This window comes from Oncorhynchus mykiss, chromosome 15 (genome assembly GCF_013265735.2).
Source record: "Oncorhynchus mykiss isolate Arlee chromosome 15, USDA_OmykA_1.1, whole genome shotgun sequence".
In the NCBI taxonomy this organism is placed as follows: Eukaryota; Metazoa; Chordata; class Actinopteri; order Salmoniformes; family Salmonidae; genus Oncorhynchus; species Oncorhynchus mykiss.
Window position 1 is genome coordinate 43,169,861 of NC_048579.1, and position 27,719 is coordinate 43,197,579.

Here is a 27,719-nt window from a genome sequence, read left to right on the forward strand (position 1 = left end):
AAATCATGAATATTTTATTTAATCATGTCAACCTAAATAGACAGTGCAGACTGATGTATCAGGTTGACTATCTTTAGTCAATACAAACAATGTAATAATGACTACTATAGTATGTTTTTCATTGTGCGCTACCATTATGATTAGATCATCTATATTGAACTTATGTAACTTTGTAATAAAAGTCATCATCAGCTTGTATTGTCTATCGCTTTTCATTTCTTTTCTGCCATTGGCTCGTAATGTCTGTCTATCTCTTCTCTGTCCGGGCCAGACTCCTGTTTGCAGCCCAGCCAGTACTTGGCAATGGATCGTGGGTAGGGAGGGCTGGCAAAGTCAATGTGTTTGGTCTGGAGATCCACCCTGTAGTATTTATCTGGTGGCAGAAAACAATCAAATAAACTGATGATCAGAACAAGAAGGTGTGTGTGTGTGTGTGTGTGTGTGTGTGTGTGTGTGTGTGTGTGTGAGAGAGAGACCTGGGTCCAAATATCTCAATTACTTTTATATCCATTTAAAAGGAAGTATTCACATATTTTTTATTTTGAAAAACAAATAGTTGAATACTGGAATGTATTTGAAAATACTCACACTGTACTCTGCCTCACATGCATTTAACCCATGCATTTGAAAATAGTATTTGAAACAAGTATTTCAAAATATTTTCACATTTTAGGCTATTTATAGGAAACTATTTGAAAATACTTTCAAATACTTCCAATAGAGGTAGTTGATTCGGGCCACATACACATGTATTTGAACCCAGGTCTGGTGTGTGAGTGTGTATGTACGTTTGTGTGTGTGAGTTGGATGCCTATGTCTGTCTGTGTGCGTGTGTGCATGTGAAGTGTGTGTGTGTATGTGTACTGTTACCTTTCTTGAAGAAGTAGACGTTCTGTACAGGCAGTGTCTTGTCGTGTGTAGTGTGTGTGGGGGTGTAGTCACTGTAGTCAGAGTCATATGTGAAGCCTCCTCCCATCCTATCACACACACACACACACACACACACTGTTGTCAGCTTAAAATCTCCCTTAAGGTCCATATCTTTACCCCTCACTAATGTGTGGACAACCAAACATCATCAAATCATCACGTATAGAGATATTAAGATAATTGGCCTTACAAAAGACTTGGTAAACAGCACTGAGTTGGGCAGGCTTTTATTCCAGCCCAGGTCTAACACACCAGATCAGGTGGACACAGTTGCTGCTGTGTTATACGAGTTAGTACAGTACCAGTCATCAGTGCTGGGATGGCACAAAAGCCTGCACTGCATTAGGCTAGAGTACTATACCTACCAGTCGTGGTCATCTAAAAAAAAATCCTCAAAGTACGCTGAGCGACTCTGTCTGGCCCTGCCTCTCTGACCCCGCCTCCTGTCCTTCCTCCACCTATTGGCTCGTCTCCTGGGGGTGGGGGATGGGGAGGGAGTGGGTTTAGGGCTGATGTAAAGACGGCCCACCATGGCAGCGTCTATGGGGGACTTGATCCCCACCCAGTCTTTATTGATGAACCGTGGGCCCTTTTTGTGGCCATGCACTGCAAAAAGAGACGGTAGGAGTTACTTTAAATTAGGCAGAGTTAAAGACACTTTGACAAACACAAACAGACAAGCATGCATGCACACACGCACAGAGACACGTGCACACACACACACACACAGCTGGGTCTTACGGCCTTGGAAAAGCATTGTGAAAAGGTTCTCCCAGGTATCATCACAGTACAGGTCGGTGTAGCGCGTGAAGAGCACAGAGGGGGACGACTTAGTCAAGCGCACACACTCTTCGTGAGACGGCTGGTGCTTAAACTCATACTGGTAGTACTGGTCCCCTGTATAGGGAGAAAATAACGGTTATATCAATTCAAGTCTATTAAAGCAATTCAATTCATTTAGTTAAATAAAGGTTAAATAATAAATAAATACATGTAAATTGCAACCCAGAAATCCGGGAACATACCCAGTTCTGTGAATATAACATTATACAATGTTTCTTTTACAGTGCCAAAAGATTCACCTGATGTTACAAGAGCATTCCAAGAAAATAACTTTTAAAGAACATAAAAAAGTTTAACACATTTATTTAGGTTGTGGTAACATTATGGGAACATGACAAGAGATATGTTCCCAAAACACAAAACCTGTTCACTTGAGCCGATCATAACAAGGTTTTTATTAGGGTGCAAAAATTAGGGTGGTTCCCAGAACATTTAATTAGGTTGTGGGAACAGTGTGGGTACATTACAAGAGATAGGTTCCCAAAACACAAAATATGCTCAGTTGTGATGACATTCATACAATGTTTAATCTAGGTTGCACAGGAAATTCCTTTAATGCCTGGTCTACATTATTTAAAGGTTTCCAGAAAATCATGCCGGAAATATAATGCCAAGTTTTTAAACTACCAGTAATTTTTTGAGAATATATAATTTATAAAGCGTTCTATGCATTTGAACAACAGCATAAATACACCTATATCTGCTGCACATGCTGCCACTGTTTTGAACAGATTAGATTATACTATTTTTTATTTATTTATTTCACCTTTATTTAACCAGGTAGGCTAGTTGAGAACAAGTTCTCATTTGCAACTGCGACCTGGCCAAGATAAAGCGTAGCAATTCGACACATACAACAACACAGAGTTACACATGGAATAAACAAAACATACAGTCAATAATACAGTAGAACAAAAGAAAACAAAAAGTCTATATACAGTGAGTGCAAATGAGGTAAGTTAAGGAAATAAATAGGCCATGGTGGCGAAGTAATTACAATATAGCAATTAAACAGTGGAATGGTAGATCGGCAGAAGATGAATGTGCAGGTAGAGATACTGGGGTGCAAGGAGCAAAATAAATAAATACCAGTATGGGGATGAGGTAGGTAGATATATGGGCTGTTTACAGATAGGCTAAGTACAGGTGCAGTGATCTGTAAACTGCTCTGATAGCTGGTGCTTAAAGCTAGTGAGGGAGATGTGAGTCTCCAGTTTCTGAGATTTTTGCAATTCGTTCCAGTCATGGGCAGCAGAGAACTGGAAGGAAAGACGACCAAAGGAGGAATTGGCTTTGGGGGTGACCAGTGAGATATACCTGCTGGAGCGCGTGCTATGAGTGGGTGCTGCTATGGTGACCAGTGAGCTGAGATAAGGCGGGGCTTTACCTAGCAGAGACTTGTAGATAACCTGTAGCCAGTGGGTTTGGCGACGAGTTTGAAGCAAGGGCCAACCAACGAGAACATGGGGCTTTGGTGACAAAATGGATGGCACTGTGATAGACTGCATCCAGTTTGTTGAGTAGAGTGTTGAAGGCTATTTTATAGATGACATCACCGAAGTCGAGGATCGGTAGGATGGTCAGTTTTACGAGGGTATGTTTGGCAGCATGAGTGAAGGATGCTTTGTTGCGATATAGGAAGCCGATTCTAGATTTAATTTTGGATTGGAGATGCTTAATGTGAGTCTGGACGGAGAGTTTACAGTCTAACCAGACACCCAGGTATTTGTAGTTGTCCACGTATTCTAAGTCAGAGCCGTCCAGAGTAGTGATGCTGGACGGGCGAGCAGGTGCAGGCAGCGTTCGGTTGAAGAGCATGCATTTAGTTTTACTTGCGTTTAAGAGCAGTTGGAGGTCACGGAAGGAGAGTTGTATGGCATTGAAGCTCGTCTGGAGGTTAGTTAACACAGTGTCCAAGGAGGGGCCAGAAGTATACAGAATGGTGTCGTCTGCGTAGAGGTGGATCAGAGAATCACCAGCAGCAAGAGCAACATCATTGATGTATACAGAAAAGAGAGTCGCCCTGAGAATTGAACCCTGTGGCACACCCATAGAGACTGTCAGAGGTCCAGACAACAGGCCCTCCGATTTGACACACTGAACTCTATCAGAGAAGTAGTTGCTAAACGAGGCAATCAGGCGAGGCAATCATTTGAGAAACCAAGGCTGTCGAGTCTGCCAATAAGAATGTTGTGATTGACAGAGTCGAAAGCCTTGGCCAGGTCGATGAATACGGCTGCACAGAAATGTCTCTTATCGATGGCGGTTATGATATTGTTTAGAACCTTGAGCGTGGCTGAGGTGCACCTATGACCAGCTCTGAAACCAGATTGCATAGCGGAGAAGGCATGGTGGGATTCGAAATGGTCAGTAAACTGTTTTTTAACTTGGCTTTCAAAGACCTTAGAAAGACAGGGTAGGATAGATATAGGTCTGTAGCAGTTTGGGTCTAGAGTGTCACCCCCTTTGAAGAGGGGGATGACCGCGGCAGCTTTCCAATCTTTGGGAATCTCAGACGATACGAAAGAGAGGTTGAACAGGCTAGTAATAGGGGTTGCAACAATTTCTGCAGATCATTTTAGAGAGAGAGGGTCCAGATTGTCTAGCCCTGCTGATTTGTAGGGGTCCAGATTTTGCAGCTCTTTCAGAACATTGGCTATCTGGATTTGGGTAAAGGAGAAATGGTGGGGGCTTTGGCGGGTTGCTGTAAAGGGTGCCGGGCAGTTGACATTTAGAATGAGCAGCCATCTCATGAACGAAGGAGTGCACCAAGGAGAACTCAACAGGCATGCAGAAGCAATAAGTGAAAATACAATCTAAATGAGATAGCTAATATAATGTCACAAAGCATGATGCGCTAGCCAGTTAACTTACATTTTGAAATATCTTCCTATTTCCGAGTTAGTAAGACATTCATTTAGATAGACTTGAAACTGGCACTGGAACTAACTAGCGAGCAAGCTACCAGGTAGATAACTGGTTAATTTGACCCCAAAAATTGACCAAATTATTTCTCAATAATTCTCAAAATACAGTAAGTAGCTGGCTAATTCATTTGATCTTGCTTTTTGATACACCAGGTTTAATGCTTTTTTTAGTCCTGGATTGCAGGAAGTGATTTACTGGGCTGTTCGCACTACCCTCTGTAGTGCCTTGCGGTCGGAGTCCGAGCAGTTGCCATACCAGGCAGTGATGCAACCAGTAAGGATGCTCTCGATGGTGCAGCTGTATAAATCCTTTTGAGGACCTGAGGACCCATGCCAAATCTTTTCAGTCTACTGAGGGGGAATAGGTGTTGTCGTGCCCTCTTCACGACTGTCATGGTGTGCTTGGATCATGTTAGTTTGTTGGTGATGCGGACACCAAGGAACCTGAAGCTCTCAACCTACTCCACTGCAGCAATGTCGATGAGAATGGGGGTGTGATCGGTCCTCTTTTTCCTATAGTCCACAATCATCTCTTTTGTCTTGATCACGTTGAGAGAGAGGTTGTTGTCCTTCCACCACACGGTCAGGTCTTTGACCTCCTCCCTATAGGCTGTCTCGTCGTTGTCAGTGATCAGGCCTACCGCTGTTGTGTCATCGGCAAATTTAATGATGGTGTTGGAGTTGTGCCTGGCAGGACAGGAGGGGACGCACCCCTGAGGGACCCCTGTGTTGAGGATCAGCGTGGCAGATGTGTTGTTACCTACCCTCACCACCTGGGGGCAGCCCATCAGGAAGTCCAGGATCAAGTGCAGAGGGAGGTGTTTAGTCCCAGGGTCCTTAGCTTATTGATGAGCTTTGAGGGCACTATGGTGTTGAACGCTGAGGTGTCGTCAATGAATAACATTCTCACATAGGTGTTCCTTTTGTCCATGTGGGACTCTAAAGTTTCCAAAACTGTCAAAATATTGTCTGTGAGTATAACAGAACTGATATTGCAGGCGAAACCCTGAGGAAAATCAAAACAGGAAGTGGCTTCTATTTTGAAAACTCCATCTTCCATAGCATCCCTTTGCTGGATTTAAAGGGATATCACTTCCTCAAGGTGTCAACAGTCTTCAGACATAGTTTCAGGCTTTTATTTAGAACAATGAGCCAGAACGATAACATCGCGTCAAGTGGTCACATGAGTTTTGCTCGCGCAACAGAGTTTGGATAGTTATTGCTTTTCCCTCTCCTACTGTGAAAGACATTTGCAGTTGATATATTATCGATTATATATTTTAAAAACAACCTGAGGATTGATTATAAAAAACGTTTGACATGTTTCTGTGGACATTATGGAAGCTATTTGGAATTGTTGTCGTGACCGCTCTTTCCTGTGGATTTCTGAACATAACGCGACAAACAAACGGAGGTATTTTGGATATAAAAATAATCTTTATGGAAGGAACATTTGTGGTGTAACTGGGAGTCTCATGAGAGAAAACATCCGAAGATCATCAAAGGTAAACTATTAATTTGATTGCTTTTCTGATTTTCGTGACAAAGCTTCCTGATGCTAAGTGTACTTAATGTTTTGTTGTGCGATCGATAAACTTACACAAACGCTTGGATTGCTTTTGCCGTAAAGCATAATTTCAAAATCTGACAACAGGTGGATTAACAAAAGGCTAAACTGTGTTTTCCTATATTGCACTTGTGATTTCATGAATATAAATATTTGTAGTAATATTTATTGAATGTAGCGCTATGCTATTCAGTGGTTGTTGATGACACTTTTCCCGATAGGGGGATTGCAGCTATAACAAGTTATAACATGTTGGTATTACAGACTTGAAAATGTCAGTGAATACACTTGCCAGTTGGTCAATGGATGCTCGCAGTACACGTCCTGGTAATCCGTCTGGCCCTGCAGCCTTGTGAATGTTGACATGTTTAACACCTTAGTGTTTCTCCACCGTATGTACAACCAGAACCAGCGCCTTGTGTTGGGCACTTATTGTGCAAATTTATAATTTGGAGATCCGCCACAAAAAGGATTCTGCTAATGTATTGGCAGATGCTTTGTCTCGTGTTTAAAAATGTATGATTTTTGTATGTCTCGTTATGTTGCCTTTGCTCATTGAACTTGTTTGTATTCGTTGTAAATACTTTAGTCGCAATTCTTATAGGGTTGCTCTTTTAAGGGTGGGAGTTTTATGGAGACATGTATCCTGTGTGTATTTGTTTTCTCTCCTTCTGGCCTAGTCACAGGTGGCAGTCATCAGTTGCCAATCTGAAGACACCTTTCCCTTACCCAATCACAATCACAATCAGTTGTCTCTTGGGCTATCTCTTTTGTTTTTGCGCCTACATCTCACATTGTCCGCTATCATGTGAGTATGTATTGCTGTGGTGTATGGCTGTTTGTTTGTTGGTGGGAAAAGGGGATACCAAGTTAAGTCACCCTTGGGCATACATTACCCGTAGGAAAACTTTGTCTAAGTACCCAAGTTAGAACTGGGCGGACCACCCACTGTATTTTATTGGTAAGTTAGCTAGCTGTTCTTTACCCAGTAAGACTAGCTTAGGGACTTTTTCCCATTACACCCCATTACCGTGTGTTTGAAATAAACCTAAAGTGTTTGACGGTAGGTTTAGGTTGTCTGTGAATTTATTTTTGTTCTCACTATTCCTTTTCACTGTTATTATTTGCATGAGATATGTTACGGGTCTCGTTTCCATCCCCCCTAGACTGCAAGGCCAAAGGGGTTCGTAATATAATTAAACAAAAAAACAATCGGCTCGGGTCTGCCTTCTTCTCCGGTGCCATCTCCTTCTACTCTTGTTGGATGTAGTTTATTGGTTTATCAGGTCACACGCACCCATTATTTATTTATAAGTTAATTACAATAAGGTTTTTGCTTTAGCGCCATCTGTAACTGACAGAGGAGTTCCAGTCTCACGTGCGGAAGTAAGCCGTCTGGTGCAAGAGACTCATTGGGAGGGTGACTAGAGCAGTCCCAGAAGTTCTGACTGAGCACATATTTGAGCGCCCCAGGACGGTCCATTTACTTTGTGCTGTTAAAGTGCATTCAGAAAGTATTCAGGCCCCTTGACTTTATCACATTTTGTTACGTTACTTATTCTAAAATGGATTAAATGTTTTTTCTTCCTTATATATCTGCACAAAATACCCCACAATGACAAAGCAAAACGTTTTTTAGAAATGTTCGCAAATGTATTTAAAGAAATATCACATTTACATAAGGAGTCAGACCCTTTACTCAGTACTTTGTTGAAGCACCTTTGACAGCAATTACAGCCTTAACTCTTCTTGGGTATGATGCAACAAGCTTGGCACAGCTTTTGGGAGTTTCTCCCATTCCTCTCTGCAGATCCTCTCAAGCTTTGACAGTTTGAATGGCGATACTTCGCTGCACAGCCATTTTCAGGTCTCTCCAGAGATGTTAGATCGGGGTCCAAGTCCTGGCTCTGGCTGGGCCACTTAAGGACGTTCGGAGACTAGTCCCAAAGCCACTCCTGTGTTGTCTTGGCTGTGTGCTTAGGGTTGTTGTCTTGTTGGAAGTAGAACCTTCGCCACAGTCTGAGGTCCTGAGCGCTCTGGAGCAGGTTTTCATCAAGGATCTCTCTGTACTTTGCTCCGTTCATCTTTGCCACGATCCTGACTAGTCTCAGAGTCCCTGCCGCTGAAAAACATCCCCACAGCATGCTGCTGTTACAACCATGCTTCTCTGTAGGGATGGTGCCAGGCTTCCTCCAGACGTGATGCCTGGCATTCAGGTCAAAGAGTTAAATCTTGTTTTCATCTAACCAGAGAATATTGTTTCTCATGGTCTGAGAGTCTGTAGGTGCCTTTTGGCAAACTCCTAGTGGGCTGTCATGTACTGAGGAGTTGGTCACTCTACTATAAAGTCTGGTCACTCTACTATAAAGTCCTGATTGGTGGAGTGCTGCAGAGATGGTTGTCTTTCTGGAAGGTTATCCCATCTCCACAGAGGAAGCTCTGTCAGAGTGACCATCAAGTTCTTGGTCAACTCCCTTACCAAGGCCCTTCTTCCCCGGATTGCTCAGTTTGGCCAGGCAGCCAGCTCTAGGAAGAGTCTTGGTGGTTCCAAACATCTTCCGTTTAAGAATGATGAAGGCCACTGTGTTCTTGGGGACCTTCAATGCTGCAGACATTTTTTGGAACCCTTCCACAGATCTATGCCTCGACACAATCCTGTCTCTGAGCTCTACAGACAATTCCTTCGACCCAATGGCTTGGTTTTTGCTCTGACATGCACTGTCAACTGTGGGACCTTATATAGACAGGTGTGCGCCTTTCCAAATCATGTCCAATCAATTGAATTTACCACAGGTGGACTCCAATCAAGGTGTAGAAACATCTCAAGGATGATCAATGGAAACAGGGTGCACCTGAGCTCATTTTCGAGTCTCATAGCAAATGGTCTGCAAATTTATTTAAATACGTTTTTTATTTTTTTTATAGATGTGCAACAATTTCTAAAAACCTGTTTTCACTTTGTCATAATTCCATGTAAATTGATGAGGAAAAAATGAATTTGATCTATTTTGGAATAAGGCTGCAATATCACAAAATGTGGAAAAGGGGAAAGGGTCTGAATACTTTATGAATGCACTGTATGTAGCCTTAGAAATAAGTTTAATGAAACAAATAACTTCCAAGCATCAGATAACATTCATATATGTCACTCACCACCTGGATTCAGTCTTATGTAGCAACATTTGAACAATTTGTTTTTTACAATGAATAAAAGTAGAGACTCAAAATTGTATATCATACACTGCATTTGAGGAACAACGGGAAAGTAATTCTGCTTTGAAAGTTGATCAGCTTGTAAACTCACTTTTGAAAAAATGGCCTTTGAATGTTTTGTAATCTATTGAAGAGCTCTTCTTGGTCTACACCCATTCAGTATCGTTCACGCTCTCTTAAGCTTTAGCCCCACCCATCTTGTTTCACTCTCGGAGTGCACACTTGACGCTCTGACCGATAATTTGTTTACCTATGGATAACATGAAAACAGCCTAACCAGCTCTGCTGGCAACAATTTCATTATGCTTTTTTGCAGACATTTACTGACACTGGGCATATTCAACCGGTGTTGTACATGCATCACATAACGTTAGCTAACGAGCCAGCCACCTAATGTTAGCTAGTTAAATAACAATGAACACAGTGCCAACAATGCCACAGTGCTGGGAGCTAACCAACCAGGTTCAATGTCAGCTAGCTAACATTAGCCTCTAACTAGAAAAGCAAACGGCTCTGGGATATGAATAATAACGTCAGTAAGGGAGCCAGCCAACTAACATACTGACTCATTTCTAGCCACTTTAATAATTAAAAATTGATGTAATAAATGTATCACTAGCCACTTTAAACAAGGCCACTTTATATAATGTTTACTATTACATACCCTACATTACTCATCTCATGTGTATATACTGTACTCTATACCATCTACTGCAACTTGCCTATGCCGTTCGGCTATCGCTCATTCATATATTTTTTTATGTACATATTCTTATTAATTCCTTTAGACTTGTTTGTATAAGGTAGTTGTTGTGAAATTGTTAGGTTAGATTACTTGTTAGATATTACTGCATGGTCAGAACTAGAAGCACAAGCATTTCTCTACACTTGCATTAACATCTGCGAACCATGTGTATGTGACAAATAACATTTGATTTGATTTAGATAACAGCACACTTGAGCTTGAAATGAAACCACTTTGTCAAAACTAAAAATGTGTAATATCTGAAAATGTAGCTAGCTAACGCTAGACTGCATGATGGACTCGTCTCCCTGTCAGGAATGCCATACCATGGTTGCCCTTAGTTTGAGGATGTAATCCGGAGACAGGTGTTTTCTCCATCTCATTAGCTCTAATTCCACTGATTTCAAAACTTGATCCTCCAGAAAGTGGAGAGCAACACTCATGCAGCTAAACTACACAATTGCAATGTTCGTCGTATCGAGGAGACCAAGGCGCAGCGTGATTGGAATACATTCTTATTTTATTTAACGAAGAACACTTAAAAAAAACTAACAAAACAAACGTGATGCTATAAACAACTAGTGCTGACTTACAACTACACATAGACAATAACCCACAAAACCAAAATGGAAATGGCAACCTAAATAGGATCCCCAATCAGAGGCAACGATGAACAGCTCTCTCTGATTGGTAATCATTTCAGGCCACCATAGACCTACCTTTACCTAGACAATACCAAAACCCCATTGATATACAAAACCACTAGACAAGACAAAACACACATACCGCCCTCGTCACACCCTGACCTAACCAAAATAATAAAGAAAACAAAGATAACTAAGGTCAGAGCGTGAAAACAATACATGTAAAAAAAATACGTGTTCAACAGGATTACCAACACAGACTGACGAGCTCAAATAGAGAGAAGCCCTCTATATGGCAGACCAATCCGAACTCATTTCTCGGCATGTCCAACCCACTCATTATCTCAGCCAAACATGGCAAGTGGGAAGGTTGTTTGCTTTTTCTGTGGTTTAACCAACAAGGCTCGTAATTTAACAATTGTATTTGTATTTACAGATGACATACAAGTTTGTTACTAAGGCACATGAAAGTTCATATGTTCGAGAAGGCATTTCTGCCAAAAAACGCATTATGATAAAAAATATATTTTTTACGTTCAAATGGCTCTCCTGTGAAGTTGTGACTTGCAACATACGCCTAGTTTCCTGAATCGTGTCACATATTAGCCATTTCTCAGACTCACTTAAATAATTAATTTGATGATACAGCAGTACCAATACAAGGATATAACATCTATAGAAGAGACAGGAATGCTTATGGGGTAGGTGTTGCTGTTTACACAATCGTTTAAAAGTTCGGAGTCACTTAGAAATGTCCTTGTTTTTGAAAGAAAAGCACATTTTTTTTGTCCATTAAAATAACATACAATTGATCAGAACTACACTGTAGATACTGTTAATGTTGTAAATTAATATTGTAGCTGTAAACGGCAGATATTTAATGGGAAATCTACATAGGCGTAACCGAGGCCCATTATCAGCAACCATCACTCCATAGATTAGGGCCTAATTAATTTATTTCAATTGACTGATTCCATTATATGAAATGTAACTCAGTAAAATCTTAGAAATTGTTGCATGTTGCATTTATATTTTTGGTCAGTATATAAGGTTGTATTACTTCATTGTTTATAACAGGAACATAAACTATGTATAGCTTCAAAATATATAAAAAAGCTGTATGCCTATGTACTGAACATTTAAAGAACAGATTAAATGTGTTCTATATGTATTAGGCTAGGTCACTAGCAGTTTCACGGACACATATTACACCTAGGAAGGTTTTGTGCACCCTGATAGAAACCTTATCTGAATGTCAGAACAACTGCACAGTTTTAGTGTTTTAGTAACCTCTTAGGTAATCTTGTGTCTTACCACACAATGCTTCCACAAACTAAAGAAACATTCGCTGAACATTTAGAGAACAGATTAAATGTGTTCTAGGAACATTCTTGTGACAGCAGGTGAATTTACTTTGCACCGTAAAATATTTTAGAATCATCTGCACTACTGGATATTTGTGGTTTTTGGGAACATATATTTTGTGCCCACAATTTTACAACCAGAATGTTCCCACAACCTAATGAAACATTCTGGGAACCTTTAATGAACAGACTAAATGTGTTATAGGAACATCAGGCGAATGTTTTATACAAACATGTTATAATCATAATCACAACAGGACAGTTTTTGTGTTATGAGAATTTTTATTCATTTATTTTATTTATTCAACCCTCATTTTACCAGGTCAATTTTACCAGGTAAGTTGACTGAGAACATGTTCTCATTCACAGCAACGACCTGGGGAATAGTTACAGGGGAGAGGAGGAGTGATGAATGAGCCAATTGGAAGCAGGGGATGATTAGGTGGCCATAATGGTATGAGGGAATATAGACAGGACACCGGAGCAAACACCCCTACTTTTACGATAAGTGCCATGGGCTCTTTAGTAACCATAGGGCCAGGACACCCGATTAACATCCCATCCGAAAGACAACACCCTACACAGGGCAATGTCCCCAATCACTGCCCTGTGGCATTTGGATATACAGTATTACATCATATTACATTATTTATTTATTTTTTGACCAGAGGAAAGAGTGCCTCCTACTGGCCCTCCAAATCCACTTTGCCGCAACCTAAAAAGTTCTGGGAGCTTTCACAGAACCATTTTTGGTTTTCTGGGAAGTCAGTTCAAGTTAAGTGATTAATCCCCTCAAGGGTTTCATCACAGTACACTATGTTTCAGGTGTTCCACACATTACCAGTATTCTGCCCATTGGGCCCACATTGGTTGAATCAACATTGTTTCCTCGTCATTTCAGTTGAACTAATGTGGACAAGACCTTGAATTGACGTTTGTGCCAAGTGCGTGTATGTTACCTTTGAAGAAGTAGACCTTCTCTTTGCCATGGTGACCGGGTGCTGGTATGGCGAAGGCAGCGTCAACGTCAGTTGGAACCTTCTCAAACCCTACAGAGATGTCCCGAGGGTAATCGGCATCCAGAACATCGTCCTCAAAACGCCAATACTTATTTCCCTGAGAGGAGACAAGCGAAAGCAAAGCAAAGCAATGAATCAAACTAAATAGTCAACGTTAGTTTCATAGGCCATATTTTCCTCTTAATTTGGGATTGATTCCAGCAGACAGCAGCTCAAGTTTAGACCAATGTTTCCCAAACCTCTCCTTCAGCCAGCCCAGTTATTTGTTCTTAATTCCAGAACTAGAATTGCTGATTCAACTAATGTAGGGGTTGATGATGATGTGACCATTTGAATCAGCTGTGCTAGTTCTGGAACACATCAAAGCAGTAGACTGGCTGGGGGTACATGAGGAAAAGTTTGGGAAGCACTGCTTAACACTACTTTTGAGATGTGAAAACGTCTGACATACTTTTGACTTTGGGATGAACTATCCCTTTAACAGGGCGCTGTGTCAGTGTTGTGGGTGGTGAGGAAAGGTGGTAGCTTAAAGATGCAAGACACTGTATTAGTGTTGTTAGTGGTGGGGAAGATGTAGGATACTATGGCAGTGTTGTGAGTGGTGGGAAAGTTGGTAGCCTACTTTGAAGATGTAGGTCTTGCCCTGGCAGTTGATGCGAGTAAAGGCAGCATCTATAGGTCCTCTGATGCCCCACTTGTCGTAGATCAGTTTGGGGTAACCGGGGACAACCGCCCTCTCATCGAGCTCAAAGAAATAATCACCTGTAGGAGACAGCATGTTTGTTCTCACCAGGACAGGGAGACAGAACAAGTCATAGAGAAGAAAGAATGGAGAGAGAGAGAGAGAGGGAGAGAGGGAAAGAAAGTGAAACAGAGAAGCAGTGAAAATGTAGACATAAAGAAGAAGATAGTGTAGGAGCCAATTTTTCATGTTTTGTGTTCTATTAATTTCATCCTCATACCTCCCTGTCCTTACCTGTTGTGCACCTGGCTGCTCCCCCTTGATTTAGATTTGTCTGCTTTAGTTATACTGTATATGGCTGCCAGGCGATTGTGTGGGTGGGAACTAGTGTACCTGGGAGCACAGACAATTTTCAACCATGCTCTTTTTGTTTGATTCTGGATTATTGAAAAGAAGGTATTCTTTCGGTTCTTTCAAATTATCCTCAGGTCCCTAGTAGTAAGTGTCATTAATGACTTTTGGGGTATTTGCCACTGAATTCAAGTTTAACATTTTGAGATGGATGGACCCAACTGGACACGGTTACCACAGTGAGTAACAGAGACAAAGAATGGATGTGCAGAGGTATCTGCCGAAACAATCGCTGTCTAAACCAAATAAGTTGTTGATTGTTTGCCTCTCAGAGGGTTCACTGCTGTGCATGTAATTGTGGATTTGGTTTTGATTATGGGCAGTTCTCACCAGAATTGGCACCTGTGCTTGACAACGTTACATTCCGAAAGATCAGTGGTGTGTATTCATGGGTGCCAAGGGAAGCCAGGCTTCTACCAAAAGTTGACCAATAAGGAAATACATCTTTTATCTCTCTGTTTCATAATTTTCCTTAAATTCACAAGAAGCTGAATGTATCTCACCGGAGAAAGCATCCGAGCGAGTGTTGGCCATCTATCTGTTACTGTCTGATCAAAAAGAGTATGACATTGTTGCCGCCTGCAGCATTGAATGCAATGGAAACCAGAGAGCATTTGGCGTCCCTTGATAAAAAAAGATATAAAATAATAGCCAATCAGCATTGGGCTAAACTGAGTGAGATCAAATGTGAATGGTCCTGTTGCACCAAAACAAAAAGTGTCAAGAAAAGCCCGTTTGGACTGGCTTCACACCAATTACAAGCCAAACGTCATTTACAGAATGAACTTGAATTGTTCCATCTCGTTGTGTCGTTGTCCTCCGGTGGCTAGCTAACTAACTAAAATCGTCCCTTTGTAAGTTATTTTATACATGTTTCTGCCACCATGTCTAATAACCGAAAAGAGCTTCTAGATATCAGGACAGCAATTACCCACCCCATACTGGAGGAATTATTTTTCTTCAACAAGTCGGACGATAAAGGATTTACTTCACATGCCCGGCAAGGCCCTTATCTCCGTCATTAGTTGGAGACAGAGGTATCATGGACGAAGATCTGGGTGCCTTGGTAGGATCCGTCACCAAGAGGGTAATCTACCTTTACCATTGGTCCTATCAGCCAATGTACAACCAATCGTTAAGAAAATTGACAAACTATGATCACGTATATCCTACCAACTAGACATTAAAAAATGTAAAATCTTATGTTCACCGAGTCGTGAAAGAACGAAATCATGAATAACATACAGCTGGCGGGTTATATGTTTTTCTGGCAGGATAGAACAGCGGCCTCCGGTAAACAACTGCTGGTGCACGAAATCTAAGGAAGTCTCAAGGTTTTGCTCGCCTGAGGTAGTATCTCATGATAAGCTGTAGACCACACTAATTACCAAGATAGTTTCGCTCTGTATTTTTCGTTGCTGTCTACATACCACAACAAACCGATGCTGGCACTAAGACAGCACTCAATTAACTGTATACGGCCATAAGTAAACAGGAAAACGCTCGTCCAGAGACGGCGCACCTAGTGGCCAGGGACTTTAATGCAGGAAAACTCAGCATGTTAAATGTGCAACCAGATGGGGAAAAATCCTCTAGACCACCTTTACTCCACCCACAGAGATGCATACAAAGCTCTCCCCGTCCTCCATTTGGTAAATCTGACCGTAATTATATCCTCCTGATTCCTGCTTAAAAACAAAAACTAAAGCAGGAAGCACCAGTGACTCAGTCAAGAAGAAAGAGGTCAGATGAAGCAGATGCTAAGCTACAGGACTGTTTTGCTAGCACAAATCAAATCAAATGTATTTATATAGCCCTTCGTACATCAGCTGATATCTCAAAGTGCTGTACAGAAACCAAACCTAAAACCCCAAACAGCAAGCAATGCAGGTGTAGAAGCACAGACTGGAATATGTTCCCGGATTCCTCCGATGGCATTGAGGAGTACACAAACATGGATTACAGGCAACATCGCACTGAGCTAATGGGTAGAGCTGCCGCTTTCAAGGAGTGGGACTCTAACCCGGAAGCTTATAAGAAATTCTGCTATGCGCTCTGATGAACTATCAAAAAGGCAAAGCGTCAATACAGGACTAAGATCGAATCGTACTACACCGGCTCCGATGCATGTCGCGTGTGGTTGGTCTTGCAAACTATTACAGACTACAAAGGGAAGCACAGCCAACTATAGCCCAGTGACACGAGGCTACCAGGCGAGCTGGCAAGTAACACTGAAGCATGCATGAGAGCATCAGCTGTTCCAGACGACTGTGTGATCACACTCTCCGTAGCCGTTGTGAGTAAGACCTTTCAACAGGTCAACATTCACAAGGCCGCCGGGCCAGATGGATTAACAGGACGTGTACTCCGAGCATGCGCTGACCAACTGGCAAGTGTCTTCACTGACATTTTCAACCTCTATTTGTCCAAGTCCATAATACCAACATATTTCAAACAGACCACCATGGTCCATGTGCCCAAGACCACTAAGGTAACCTGCCTAAATGACTACCGACCCGTAGCACTCACGTCTGTAGCCATGAAGTGTGTTGAAAGGCTGGTCATGGCTCACATCAACACCATTGTACCAGAAACCACCTGGACAAAAGCAACACCAATGTGAGAATGCTATTCATTGACTACAGCTCAGTGTTCAACACCACAATGGCCTCATAGCTCATTACTAAGCTAAGGACCCTGGGACTAAACATCTCCCTCTACAACTGATCCTGGACTTCCTGACGTTCCACCACCAGGTGGTAAGGGTAGGTAACAACACATCCACCACGCTGGGGCCCCTCAGGAGTGCATGCTCAGTCCCCACCTGTACTCCGTGTTCACTCAAGACTACATGGCGAGGCACGACTCCAACACCATCATTAAGTTTGTTGATGATAACAGTGGTAGGCCTGATCACCAACAATGATGAGACAGCCTATAGGGAGGAGGTCAGAGACCTAGTCGTCTGGTGCCAGCACAACAACCTCTCCCTCAACTTGATCAAGATAAAGGAGACGGTTGTGGACTACAGACAAAAGGAGGACTGAGCACCCCCCCATTCTCATCAACAGGGCTGCAGTGGAGCAGGTTGAGAGCTTCAAGTTACTTGGTGTCCACATCACCAACAAACTATCCAAACAACTAAGACAGTCGTGAAGAGGGCACAACAAAGCCTATTCCCCCTCAGGAGATTGAAAAGATTTGGCATGGGTCCTCAGATCCTCAAACGGTTATACAGCTACACCATTAACCTTTTGTAACTAGGGGGCAGTATTTTCATTTTTGGATAAAAAAAGTTCCCGTTTTAAACAAGATATTTTGTCACGAAAAGATGCTCGACTATGCATATAATTGACAGCTTTAGATAGAAAACACTCTGACGTTTCCAAAACTGCAAAGATATTGTCTGTGAGTGCAACAGAACTGATGTTACAGGCGAAACCCAGATAAAAATCCAATCAGGAAGTGCCGCATTTTTTGAAACCGCCTCATGCCAATGACTCCTTATATGGCTGTGAATGAGCTACGTATTCCCCAAGGTGTCTACAGCAATGTGACGTCTTTTTACGCATTTATGTTGAAGAATAGCCATAAGGGACCACATTTAGCAAGTGGTCACATGATGGCTCCCGCAGAAAATCTTTCGTAAAGTACACAAGTAGCCATTTTTCCAATCGCTTCTTATGAGAAACCAATTGTCCCGACGGATATATTATCGAATTGTTATGTGAAAAACACCTTGAGGATTGATTCTAAACAACGTTTGCCATGTTTCTGTCGATATTATGGAGCTAATTTGGAAAAAAGTTTGGCGTTGTAGTGACCGCATTTTCCGGTCGATTTCTCAGCCAAATGTGACGAACAAACGGGAGCTATTTCGCCTACAAAAATAATATTTTGGGAAAAAAGGAACTTTGGCTATCTAACTGGGAGTCTCATGAGTGAAAACATCCGAAGCTCATCAAAGGTAAACAATTTAATTTGATTGCTTTTCTTATTTTCGTGAAATTGTTGCCTGCTGCTAGCTGGACAAAATGCTATGCTAGGCTATCGATAAACTTACACAAATGCTTGTCTAGCTTTGGCTGTAAAGCATATTTTGAAAATCTGAGATGACAGGGTGATTAACAAAAGGCTAATCTGTGTCTCAATATATATATCACTTGTGATTTTCATGAATAGGAATATTTTCTATTAATATTTATGTCCGTTGCGTTATGCTAATTAGTGTCAGTCGATGATTACGCTCCCTCATGCGGGATGGGGCGTCAAGAGAACCTCTTGCAACTAGCCATCCCGGATCCGGGAGAATTGTCATCAACTGACACTAATTAGCATAACGCAACGGACAATAAATATTACTAGAAAATATTCATATTAATGAAATCACAAGTGAAATATAGTGAAACCCAGCTTAGCCTTTTGTTAATCACCCTGTCATCTCAGATTTTGAAATTATGCTTTACAGCCAAAGCAAGACAAGCATTTGTGTACGTTTATCGATAGCCTAGCATAGCATTATGTCCAGCTAGCAGCAGGAAGCTTGGTCACGAAAATCAGAAAATCAATCAAATTAACCGTTTACCTTTTATGATCTTCGGATGTTTTCACTGACGAGACTCCCAGTTAGACAGCAAATGTTAATTTTGTATCATAAAGATAATTTTTGTAGCCAAAAATAGCTCCGTTAGTTCTTCATGTTTGGCTGAGAAAACAACCGGAAATTGCGGTCACGATAGCGCTGAAAAAATATTCCAAATTAGATCTATAATATCGACAGAAACATGGCAAACATTTTTTTATAAACAATCCTCAAGGTGTTTTTCAAATATCTATTCGACAATATATCAACCGGGTCAGTTGGCTTCTTAGTAGGAGCGAGAGAAACAATGGGTGCATTAGTCTATTACGCACAAACCACTCTGAGAGCTACCAGCTGACCACTGACGCAATGTTGTCGCTCATGTTCATTTTTCAAAATAAAAGCCTGAAACTATGTATTGTGGAACTAGGGAAGCCACATTAGGGAAGCCATAGAAAAAGGAATCTGGTTGATATCCCTTTCACTGCTCAATAAGGACGCATAGGAACGCAGATGTTTCTAAAAAGGGTCACTTCCTGATTGGATTTTTCTCAGGCTTTCGCCTGCAATATCAGTTCTGTTATACTCAGACAATATTTTTACAGTTTTGGAAACTTTAGAGTGTTTTCTATCCTAAGCTGTCAATTATATGCATATTCTATTATCATGTGTACTGTTTGATAGAGGCGCAAGACCAGAAAGCATGCTTGAGTTTGTTGTCTTCCTGTATTGAACACAGATCATCCCGTCTTCAATTTTATCGATTATTTACGTTTAAAAATACCTAAAGTTGTATTGCAAAAGTAGTTTGAAATGTTTTGGCAAAGTTTACAGGTAACCTTTGAGATATTTTGTAGTGACGTTGGTCAAGTTGGAACCAGTGTTTTTCTGGATCAAACGCGCCAAATAAATGGACATTTTGGATATATTTGGATGGAATTAATCGAACAAAAATACCATTTGTGATGTTTATAGGACATATTGGAGTGCCAACAAATGAAGCTCGTCAAAGGTAATGCATGTTTTATATTTTATTTCAGAGTTTTGTGTAGCGCCTGCAGGGTTGAAATATGCTACTCTCTCATTGTTTACTGTTGTGCTATGCTTTCGCCAAAAATCCTTTTTGAAATCTGACATGTTGGCTGGATTCACAACGAGTGTAGCTTTAATTTGGTATCTTACATGTGTGATTTAAAGTTAAAATGTTTCCGTTTCCTTTAATGATATTACCAAACAACAACTGGTTTGACATGATTATCGTTTGGAGCCCCACCAACCATTTCCCACATTATTTATGTTAGAAATATTATTTCAATGTACAACCTTTTGATGTCACAGTACTGAAAAATCTCTCCATTGTATCAAATTATTTTTTTTTACTTTAATTTCTGCAGAGTGAGAAAGAGAGTTCCTACAAGGTATTTACGACTGTCATTAAACTGGCAAACTTTCCCCACTTCCCCCCTTCCTCTCTGGTGATTTCCAATGAAACTCCAAAACTCCAATGATTTGGAGAAACTCCAAAGTGGAGAAACTCCAAAGTTTCTCTTCCCTTCTGAATTGGCTGATGTATTTTATAAATGAATCTTCAAATAATAGACATTTAACCTGTTTGGCGCAGGCGTGCAGCAAGCGACCCACCTCGACAAAATCCAGTGAAATTGCAGAGCGCCAAATTCAAAATACAGAAATAGTCATAATAAACATTCAGAAAAATGCAAGTTATATATTGGCTTGAAGATTATTTTTTTGTTAATCCATCTGCTCTGTCAGATTTCAAAAAGGCTTTACGGCGAAAGCATGCCATGCGATTATCTGAGGACAGCACCCCGCTTACAAAAGCATACACACATTTTCCAACCAAGTAGAGGAGTCACGAAAGTCAGAAATAGTGATAAAATGAATCACTTACCTTTGAAGATCTTCATCTGGTTGCAGTCACAAGAGTCCCAGCTACACAATAAATGTTTGTTTTGTTCGATAAAGTCCCTCTTTATATCCCAAAAACTCAGTTTTGTTCAGTAATCCACTGGCTCAAAGGTGGTCAAAACACGAATACATCTTAATAGTACCGGTACAGTTTGTCGAAACATGTCAAACGATGTTTATAATTAATCCACAGGTTATCAATTGTCTAAATAATTGATAATATTTCAACCGGACAACAGCATATTCAATAGAAAGGAAAAAGTACGAAGGGCGTGCACAAACCAGCACTGTATGCTTCTTCAGTCCCCTGACAAAAAGGTCTCATTCTTCATTTTTCAGAAAACAAGTCTGAAGCAATGTCTAAAGACTGTTGGCATCTAGTGGAAGCCATAGGAACTACAATCTGGGTCCTAACCCATTAGATTTCCCTCAGGTTTTCGCCTGCCATATCAGTTCTGTTATACTCACAGCCATTATTTTAACGGTTTTGGAAACTTTTGTGTTTTCTATCCAAATCTATTATATGCATATCCTAGCTTCTGGGCCTGAGTAAAAGGCAGTTTACTTTGGGCACGTCATTCATCCGAATTTCCGAATACTGCCCCGTCACTAAAAAGTTAATAAGTGTGAAGCATAAAGTGAATAGCCAACAGAAATTGTTGATAAATATTAAGAGGTAACTTTGTTAGGGTAGACTAAAATTAAAACAATGCCTTCCAATACGGAGAAAGTTATGTTTGTTTTGTTATGTTTTTAAACCTTGCAATTTGGGGATAAAGCCGAACATTGTTTGAGAGTTAGCCATGTGTGTTCGCAGTAGAGATTGAGAATGTCTACCTATTTGGTAGAAGGGTCCTAGTTGAGGGAACAGATATGAAGGCTAGTGAAAGTAACAAAGTGACTGGTGGTTATTAGTGGCTTTCAGATAACACTCTAATAATGCAATATCTTAGTAATTTGAAGAGTAAATGTTTCACATGAGGAACAGTGGGATTGAGCATTGGGACTGATATTAAATTAGACGCCTCCATCTGGTGTTTGGGTTAGAGATACGTTTCCTGTGGAACAATAGATAGCCACCAGTATTCACTGAACTCAAACAGGATGTAAGGGACACAGTGGGGACATTTGGGACAGAGGTATGAAGAATTTAATAAGAGATGTTTTGGATAATTCTATAGTTTGGGTAACACCAGTGACTTAAGTAAGAAGGTAATGTCATCTAAAACAATAATCTCTGTCATTACATGGAACTGTGTCCTAAATTGAAGTAAATCTAGGTCCTAGCAGATTAGTTAAACAACAGGTTTCATATTTGGACTAGTTAATGTCCCAGGGACAGTTAGTACAGAACTGTATGTCAATGCAACTGGTCAAAATATGAAGATTACAAAAGAGGGGCTCTGGGATTGTTTACTTTAGAAAGTGCCTATTCAGCTTTACGGGACACCATATCATCTGATGTGTCTGAAGTATAATTCTCTATACGTATGGTTTTATCAAGACTTCCTGCCCAAGATGCAATAAACTCAATTAAGATTAAAAACTTTTAGGACTGATTAAGATGTGCAAACTAAGTACATGTTTATTCTATTTCTTCCAGGACTGATGGAATGTCTACTACCAAGTTTTTTTTGACATGTTTATCAATGACCTCTCCCTTCAAAAGGCTTCCTGATGAAAATATGCACCTTAAAGAGCACAAAAATGAAATGTTATGAAGTATCTATTGTCCGAGTTTTGGTTGCACACATGTACATTCTCTTGATAATAAATGTACTGAAAAACCCAAATGTAAACCTGATACACAACATTTTTTGTAATGTTTGAAATAGCTTTAAATAATGTCTGAGGTACAGTGAAAGAAACACTCACTTAATATGGGTTGACTGACCTCTGATCTGACTTTCTGGTGAGGCCTGACCACCCTTACTAGAAAGGCTAAGAATATTTGGTGACACTTAGATGTAATATGGAAACACTAATAATTAGGAAGATGGTTATAATTTAGCAATAGTCCTATGTGTGATTCGGACAATGAGAAGGACAGAGAGAGAGTGCTGCTTCTGAATGAGGGACACCTGTCTCTGGTCTATTTTACTATTATCTTATGGGATACAATTATTTTCTTCAAGAAGAGAGTTATAATTCTAATTTGATTTGTTAATTTTTTACTTAACAGGCAGTGTTTTTTTGGGGGGGGGGGGGGGGACGATGTGAGTCATGTGCCCAAAGGGGGAATTACCAGTGAGCATGGAGAGCGATCCCGTCCACACTGCTCTCATGCCGCTCGTGTACTGGTAGGAAAATGGACAAGACATAATGGACAGTAAAGGACAGTGGTGGCTCAGGTAAAATTGGAAATTATCAAGGGCCATCCACTTTCAACATGTGTGCCATTGGGAGGATGAACTGTAAAACTATCTGAAGAAGAAAATTGAGATGCCAGAAGAATGAATGCCATGAAGGAAGGGGGTGGTCAACTGTGCCTGTAATTGATTTAGGCTTGTCCGTGAACAATTTTTTTGCAGTAACAGGTTGTTTGTGGAGGTCTGCACACTGTGAAATGTATAGTAATTTAGACTACAAATGCATTGAGATACCAATCTGTCATTACCACAAATGGGGGGCGTAATGAGAAAAATGATTGCTAGAAATATAAGATGCATATACTGTTTGTCAATGTAAATGTACATTCTGCCTGTATTGGTGTGTGTTAAGTTGAGCGTTTTAAAATTCAGGTGAGAGAACCAACGTGAAGCACTAAGGACTGTCATTCTAAATTTAGTTTGGATAATTTATCAATAGTTCTAATTATGAGTTGGAAAGGCAATGCTTCGAGAGACAGAGCGATGCTCCTAAAATGTGAGGATAGCCACTAGACTGTAGCTTGGGCTAACCTTGTCCCAATCTCATTCTTATCAAGGTTGGTCTGAAACTGTTATAATGTGTTCTCTCTCTTCCCTGTGAAGTCAATGTGGTTTCTAGGTCGTGTGGAACATGTGAGTGATCATTGATCCAGATAAGGGATTGTTGGAAACTGACACATTTTTTACAACTGACTAATTGACTTAAGCTAGTTTTTAGTATGTTTATAACTATGTAAGTGAGGCAATTAATGTGTTATGGGTTAGATGGAATGATTTATGTGCAAATGTGTTTGTGGCCTGAGGCAAACTAGAAGGAGCCCTGAGCAAAAGGGACCAATGCCGGCCCTGAGTAGAGGCCCAGAAGTAGATGGTCATTGTGGAATGAGTGTCCTGCTGGGCCCTGGTTGGGTCCGGTTAAGTGGTGAACTTCACTATAGCATTAATAAGAAAACATGCCTTTTAAGACTATGACCAACAATGTGCCCTAGACCAAATTCTGGAGATCTAGAGATGAAGAGAAAATTGGCAATGCTAAACAGAGAGGATCTTGACTATGTTTTGGAAGGTCTAGGGGTCACTTGTGCAATCATTGCCAATGAATGTTTTACTTTTGTTCCAGATCACTCTTCTAAAATGACTCCTCTCGCCGAATACATTGGCACTTTTCTAAGAATAATTCCTAATAAATAGGGTTCTGGCGGTCACAAAATTTTGTCAGCCGGTGATTGTTAAGCAAAAAAACGGTCAGTCTTTAATATAAACACATATAGCATCTTCTGGCTTCCACACATAGCCGACAAGCTACTGATGCAGACCTTTGGAACATCTACATTTTAAAGAGTCTATTAAATCCATGTAATATAGCTTAAACCTTCACAAAAAAATACATTATGTATTTTAGACACATCTAAAAAAGCATGATATGAAGAAAATGTAGTATATTTCAGAAGAACAGAATAGCATACTCTGAGTGGTCCTTATGTTATTAAGTCCTGATCTGGCTATCGTGAGATATTGGTCGGTCACATGCATGAACCAAACGTTAATGATGAATTAATTTAGAATGATAAATAAGATAAATCATGCCCATGTAACGCGTCTGTAAGCAGTTTATAAGAGATCTAACGGGACTTCCCTGATAGTACACATCTGTCAGGAGCTCTATGGTGCATCAAGTTTGTTGGAACCTCTCCAGTTAACTATTAATAAACAATTATTAATTTAAGATTGACTGAGTGTCCGTGTGTCGTTACTACCCAGCATGAATCTGCTGGCAGCTAACCAACCAGGTTCAATGTTAGCTAGCTATACAAATAATGGGATACAAATAATGTCATACACGTAATGCTAGCTAGGGAGCCAGCCAGCTAATGTTAGCTAGCTAGCTAACAGTACACTTTAGCTTAAGACATGTAGCTAGCTAGGTAAACAATGAATGTAACTAGGTAAACAATGTGTAAGATCACACACTTAATGTTAGCAAACAAGTCAGCCAGCTAACGTTAGCTAGTTAAACAACAATGAACAGTACCAAATCATGTCGTTACTACCCTGCATGAATTGGCTGGGAGCTAACCAACCAGGTTCATTGTTAGCTAGCTATGCTTTATTTGGGCTCCCTGGACATTTATGAAAATGTAATTGTTTTGAGACATTTTGAATGTTTTTTGTTCTATTCATAGCATACCTATACCTAATTAGGAGCACAGGCAATTTTCAACTGTGCTCTTTTTATTTGATTTCGGATTATTGAAAAGAATGAAAATAAATTGACTAAACGTATTCTTGGACTCATATTTTTTACTGGATTGCGGGTGTTGGAATTATCCCCAGGTCACTAGTCAATGGCATCAAGAACTTTTCTGGTGTTTGCCCTTACACATTCCCCCTCACCTCTGAAGGCGTAGATGGATCCGTTCTTGAGCTGGAGGAAGGCGTCGAAGGGCTTCCCGCTGCAGGGCACTGCCTCTGGGTCAGGGGGGAGGGTGGGGGTATGGATGGTGGTGGTCGGGGCCAGGGTGGTGGTGACAGCAGTTGTGTTCATAACTGGAGGAATGTTTGTGGTCTCTGGGTCAACCATGGTCCCAGAGTTGGTGTTAACTGCTGTAGTGGGGGTGTTCACTACATCGTCCTCTGGGGCATCAAATGTGTCACCGCGGGAAACTGAGGAGAAAATGCCACAGATTTATATTAGACACTTTATATGGACAGTGGTTTGATTCTATGTGGCATTTTTTTACTTGATCAAACTTCATTAAACTAACCCTGAATGTGTCCAAAATGGCATCCTATACCCTTTATAGTCCACTACTTTTGACTTCGGGCCCGAAGTAGTCAAAAGTAGTGCTCTAGAAATTAAATAGGGTGCCATTTCAGACACATCCGTTATAAATATGATATACATAAGATCATAATTTCCAGGGAGCCATAATATCATGAGAAGCAGAGCATCTTTCTTACTCTTCCTAGGGCAGGCACTGTCGAAGTCCATGCAGCAGCTGCTGTAGTAGCGACACATGGAGTCACACTGGCACTTGGTCATGGGGTTGAAGCTGTGACAGCGACCCACACACGACTCTGCACAGGAGGGATGACCCAAAAACAGTGGTTACCTTAGAACAACTTTCTGATACAGCAATGTAGGCTAGTGATTGAAGGGACATTGACAAGTAGTGGTCATCATACATAGTAGCTACAGACGTTGTTTTTATATAAAAGGTATTCAACTGTAGTTACTCAGTCCTTTAACTTAGTGTGACCACACATATTTTTTGAACAGACGAAGCTGGGCTTGAAGTATGGTTACTGGGCAAGCACATTAAGTAACTAACCAAAGCAGTAGGCTACCAATAGCTGAATTATACAAACATTTGGCAGCACACAGGTAGAGTAATGGACATTAATTAATTTAATTAATTTTTTTTAAACTTACCCTCTGCAGCAAACGCAGAGGCCAGCGCGAGTGCCAGCAGAACAACTGACAACTTCATTCTGTCTCACTCAGCAGGAGACCACACAAACCGGAGAGCAGTAGAAACTGGTGCTCCTCTGTCAAGTGGAAATGTGAAAATACACAAAACGAAGGGTTGCAAATCCAGAGTCAGTAGGTACGTAACTCTAGTCTACGGTTTCCTGTTGTAATTTGCTTGGTAAACAAACCCAAGTCAATTTCACATGATGGGATGGCCCACTTTGGAACCACTGCATTGTGGGCAACACAGCTGATCGATCAGGGGCTCCAAAAGTCGTTCAGCCTAGTTGTTTGTTTTGTGAGAGGATGGTCAGTTAGCCATTTGCTGTTATAATCATTAAACATGATTCCAATAGGAACAGCAGTGTTTGTCTGTGAAACATCGGGTCGTGAACTCACGCAAGCGCTTTATGCACAGATTGCCACTTTTCAACAGTGCACATTGGAATGAATTAATAGACTTTAGGACAGTAAAGTGTGCATGGCAGGCATATCATCAGTGTAAGTCCCTATGTGAATCTAACCTCTGTGTAACGACCTATTGATTTGTGGAGTGGAACAACAACCCTAGGCAAATATGGTAGCCAGAGCTTTCCAACTCAGTGTTAGCCCCGATGACCCGGCCGGCGCAACTCTCTATAATTTTTCCAATGACGACGTTAGAAGAACAGACAAAATAATTGAGCCCACCAACCTACAGCATTGGACATGATCATATTCCGAAATTCTGAATGAATTAGCCAATCACTGACTCCAAGTAGGCTACAGGCTATTATTTCCCAAACGTTTGGTTATTCTAACTAGCCTCATATTATTGTACATAAAAGTTGTTTAATCCATGATGGTATATTGTGGCCACAACAAAACAAAAGCGTCATCATGATAAATATTCCTATCGCGCCTTTTTTGTTGAGCAATAGAGATGCACTTTTGATTGAGTCCAGGACACCATGCCCAAATGTCCACGTGCGCCATCATGAGCAAATTGATGTTGTCCCCCCACACCCAACGCAACCACGACA

At 40.9% G+C, this 27,719-nt stretch overlaps 1 protein-coding gene across 1 annotated transcript; it reads right to left on the bottom strand.

The window, feature by feature from the left end:
* On the bottom strand, nt 1–26,848 carry vtnb (vitronectin b). Its single transcript, NM_001124431.1, is given in 9 exon segments — nt 1–373; nt 871–977; nt 1,296–1,536; nt 1,672–1,827; nt 13,193–13,349; nt 13,875–14,014; nt 25,620–25,889; nt 26,187–26,303; nt 26,659–26,848. Coding segments are annotated over 9 exon segments (1,407 nt in total). The 5' UTR covers nt 26,717–26,848; the 3' UTR covers nt 1–212.
* Nucleotides 26,849–27,719: the final 871 nt, after the last annotated feature.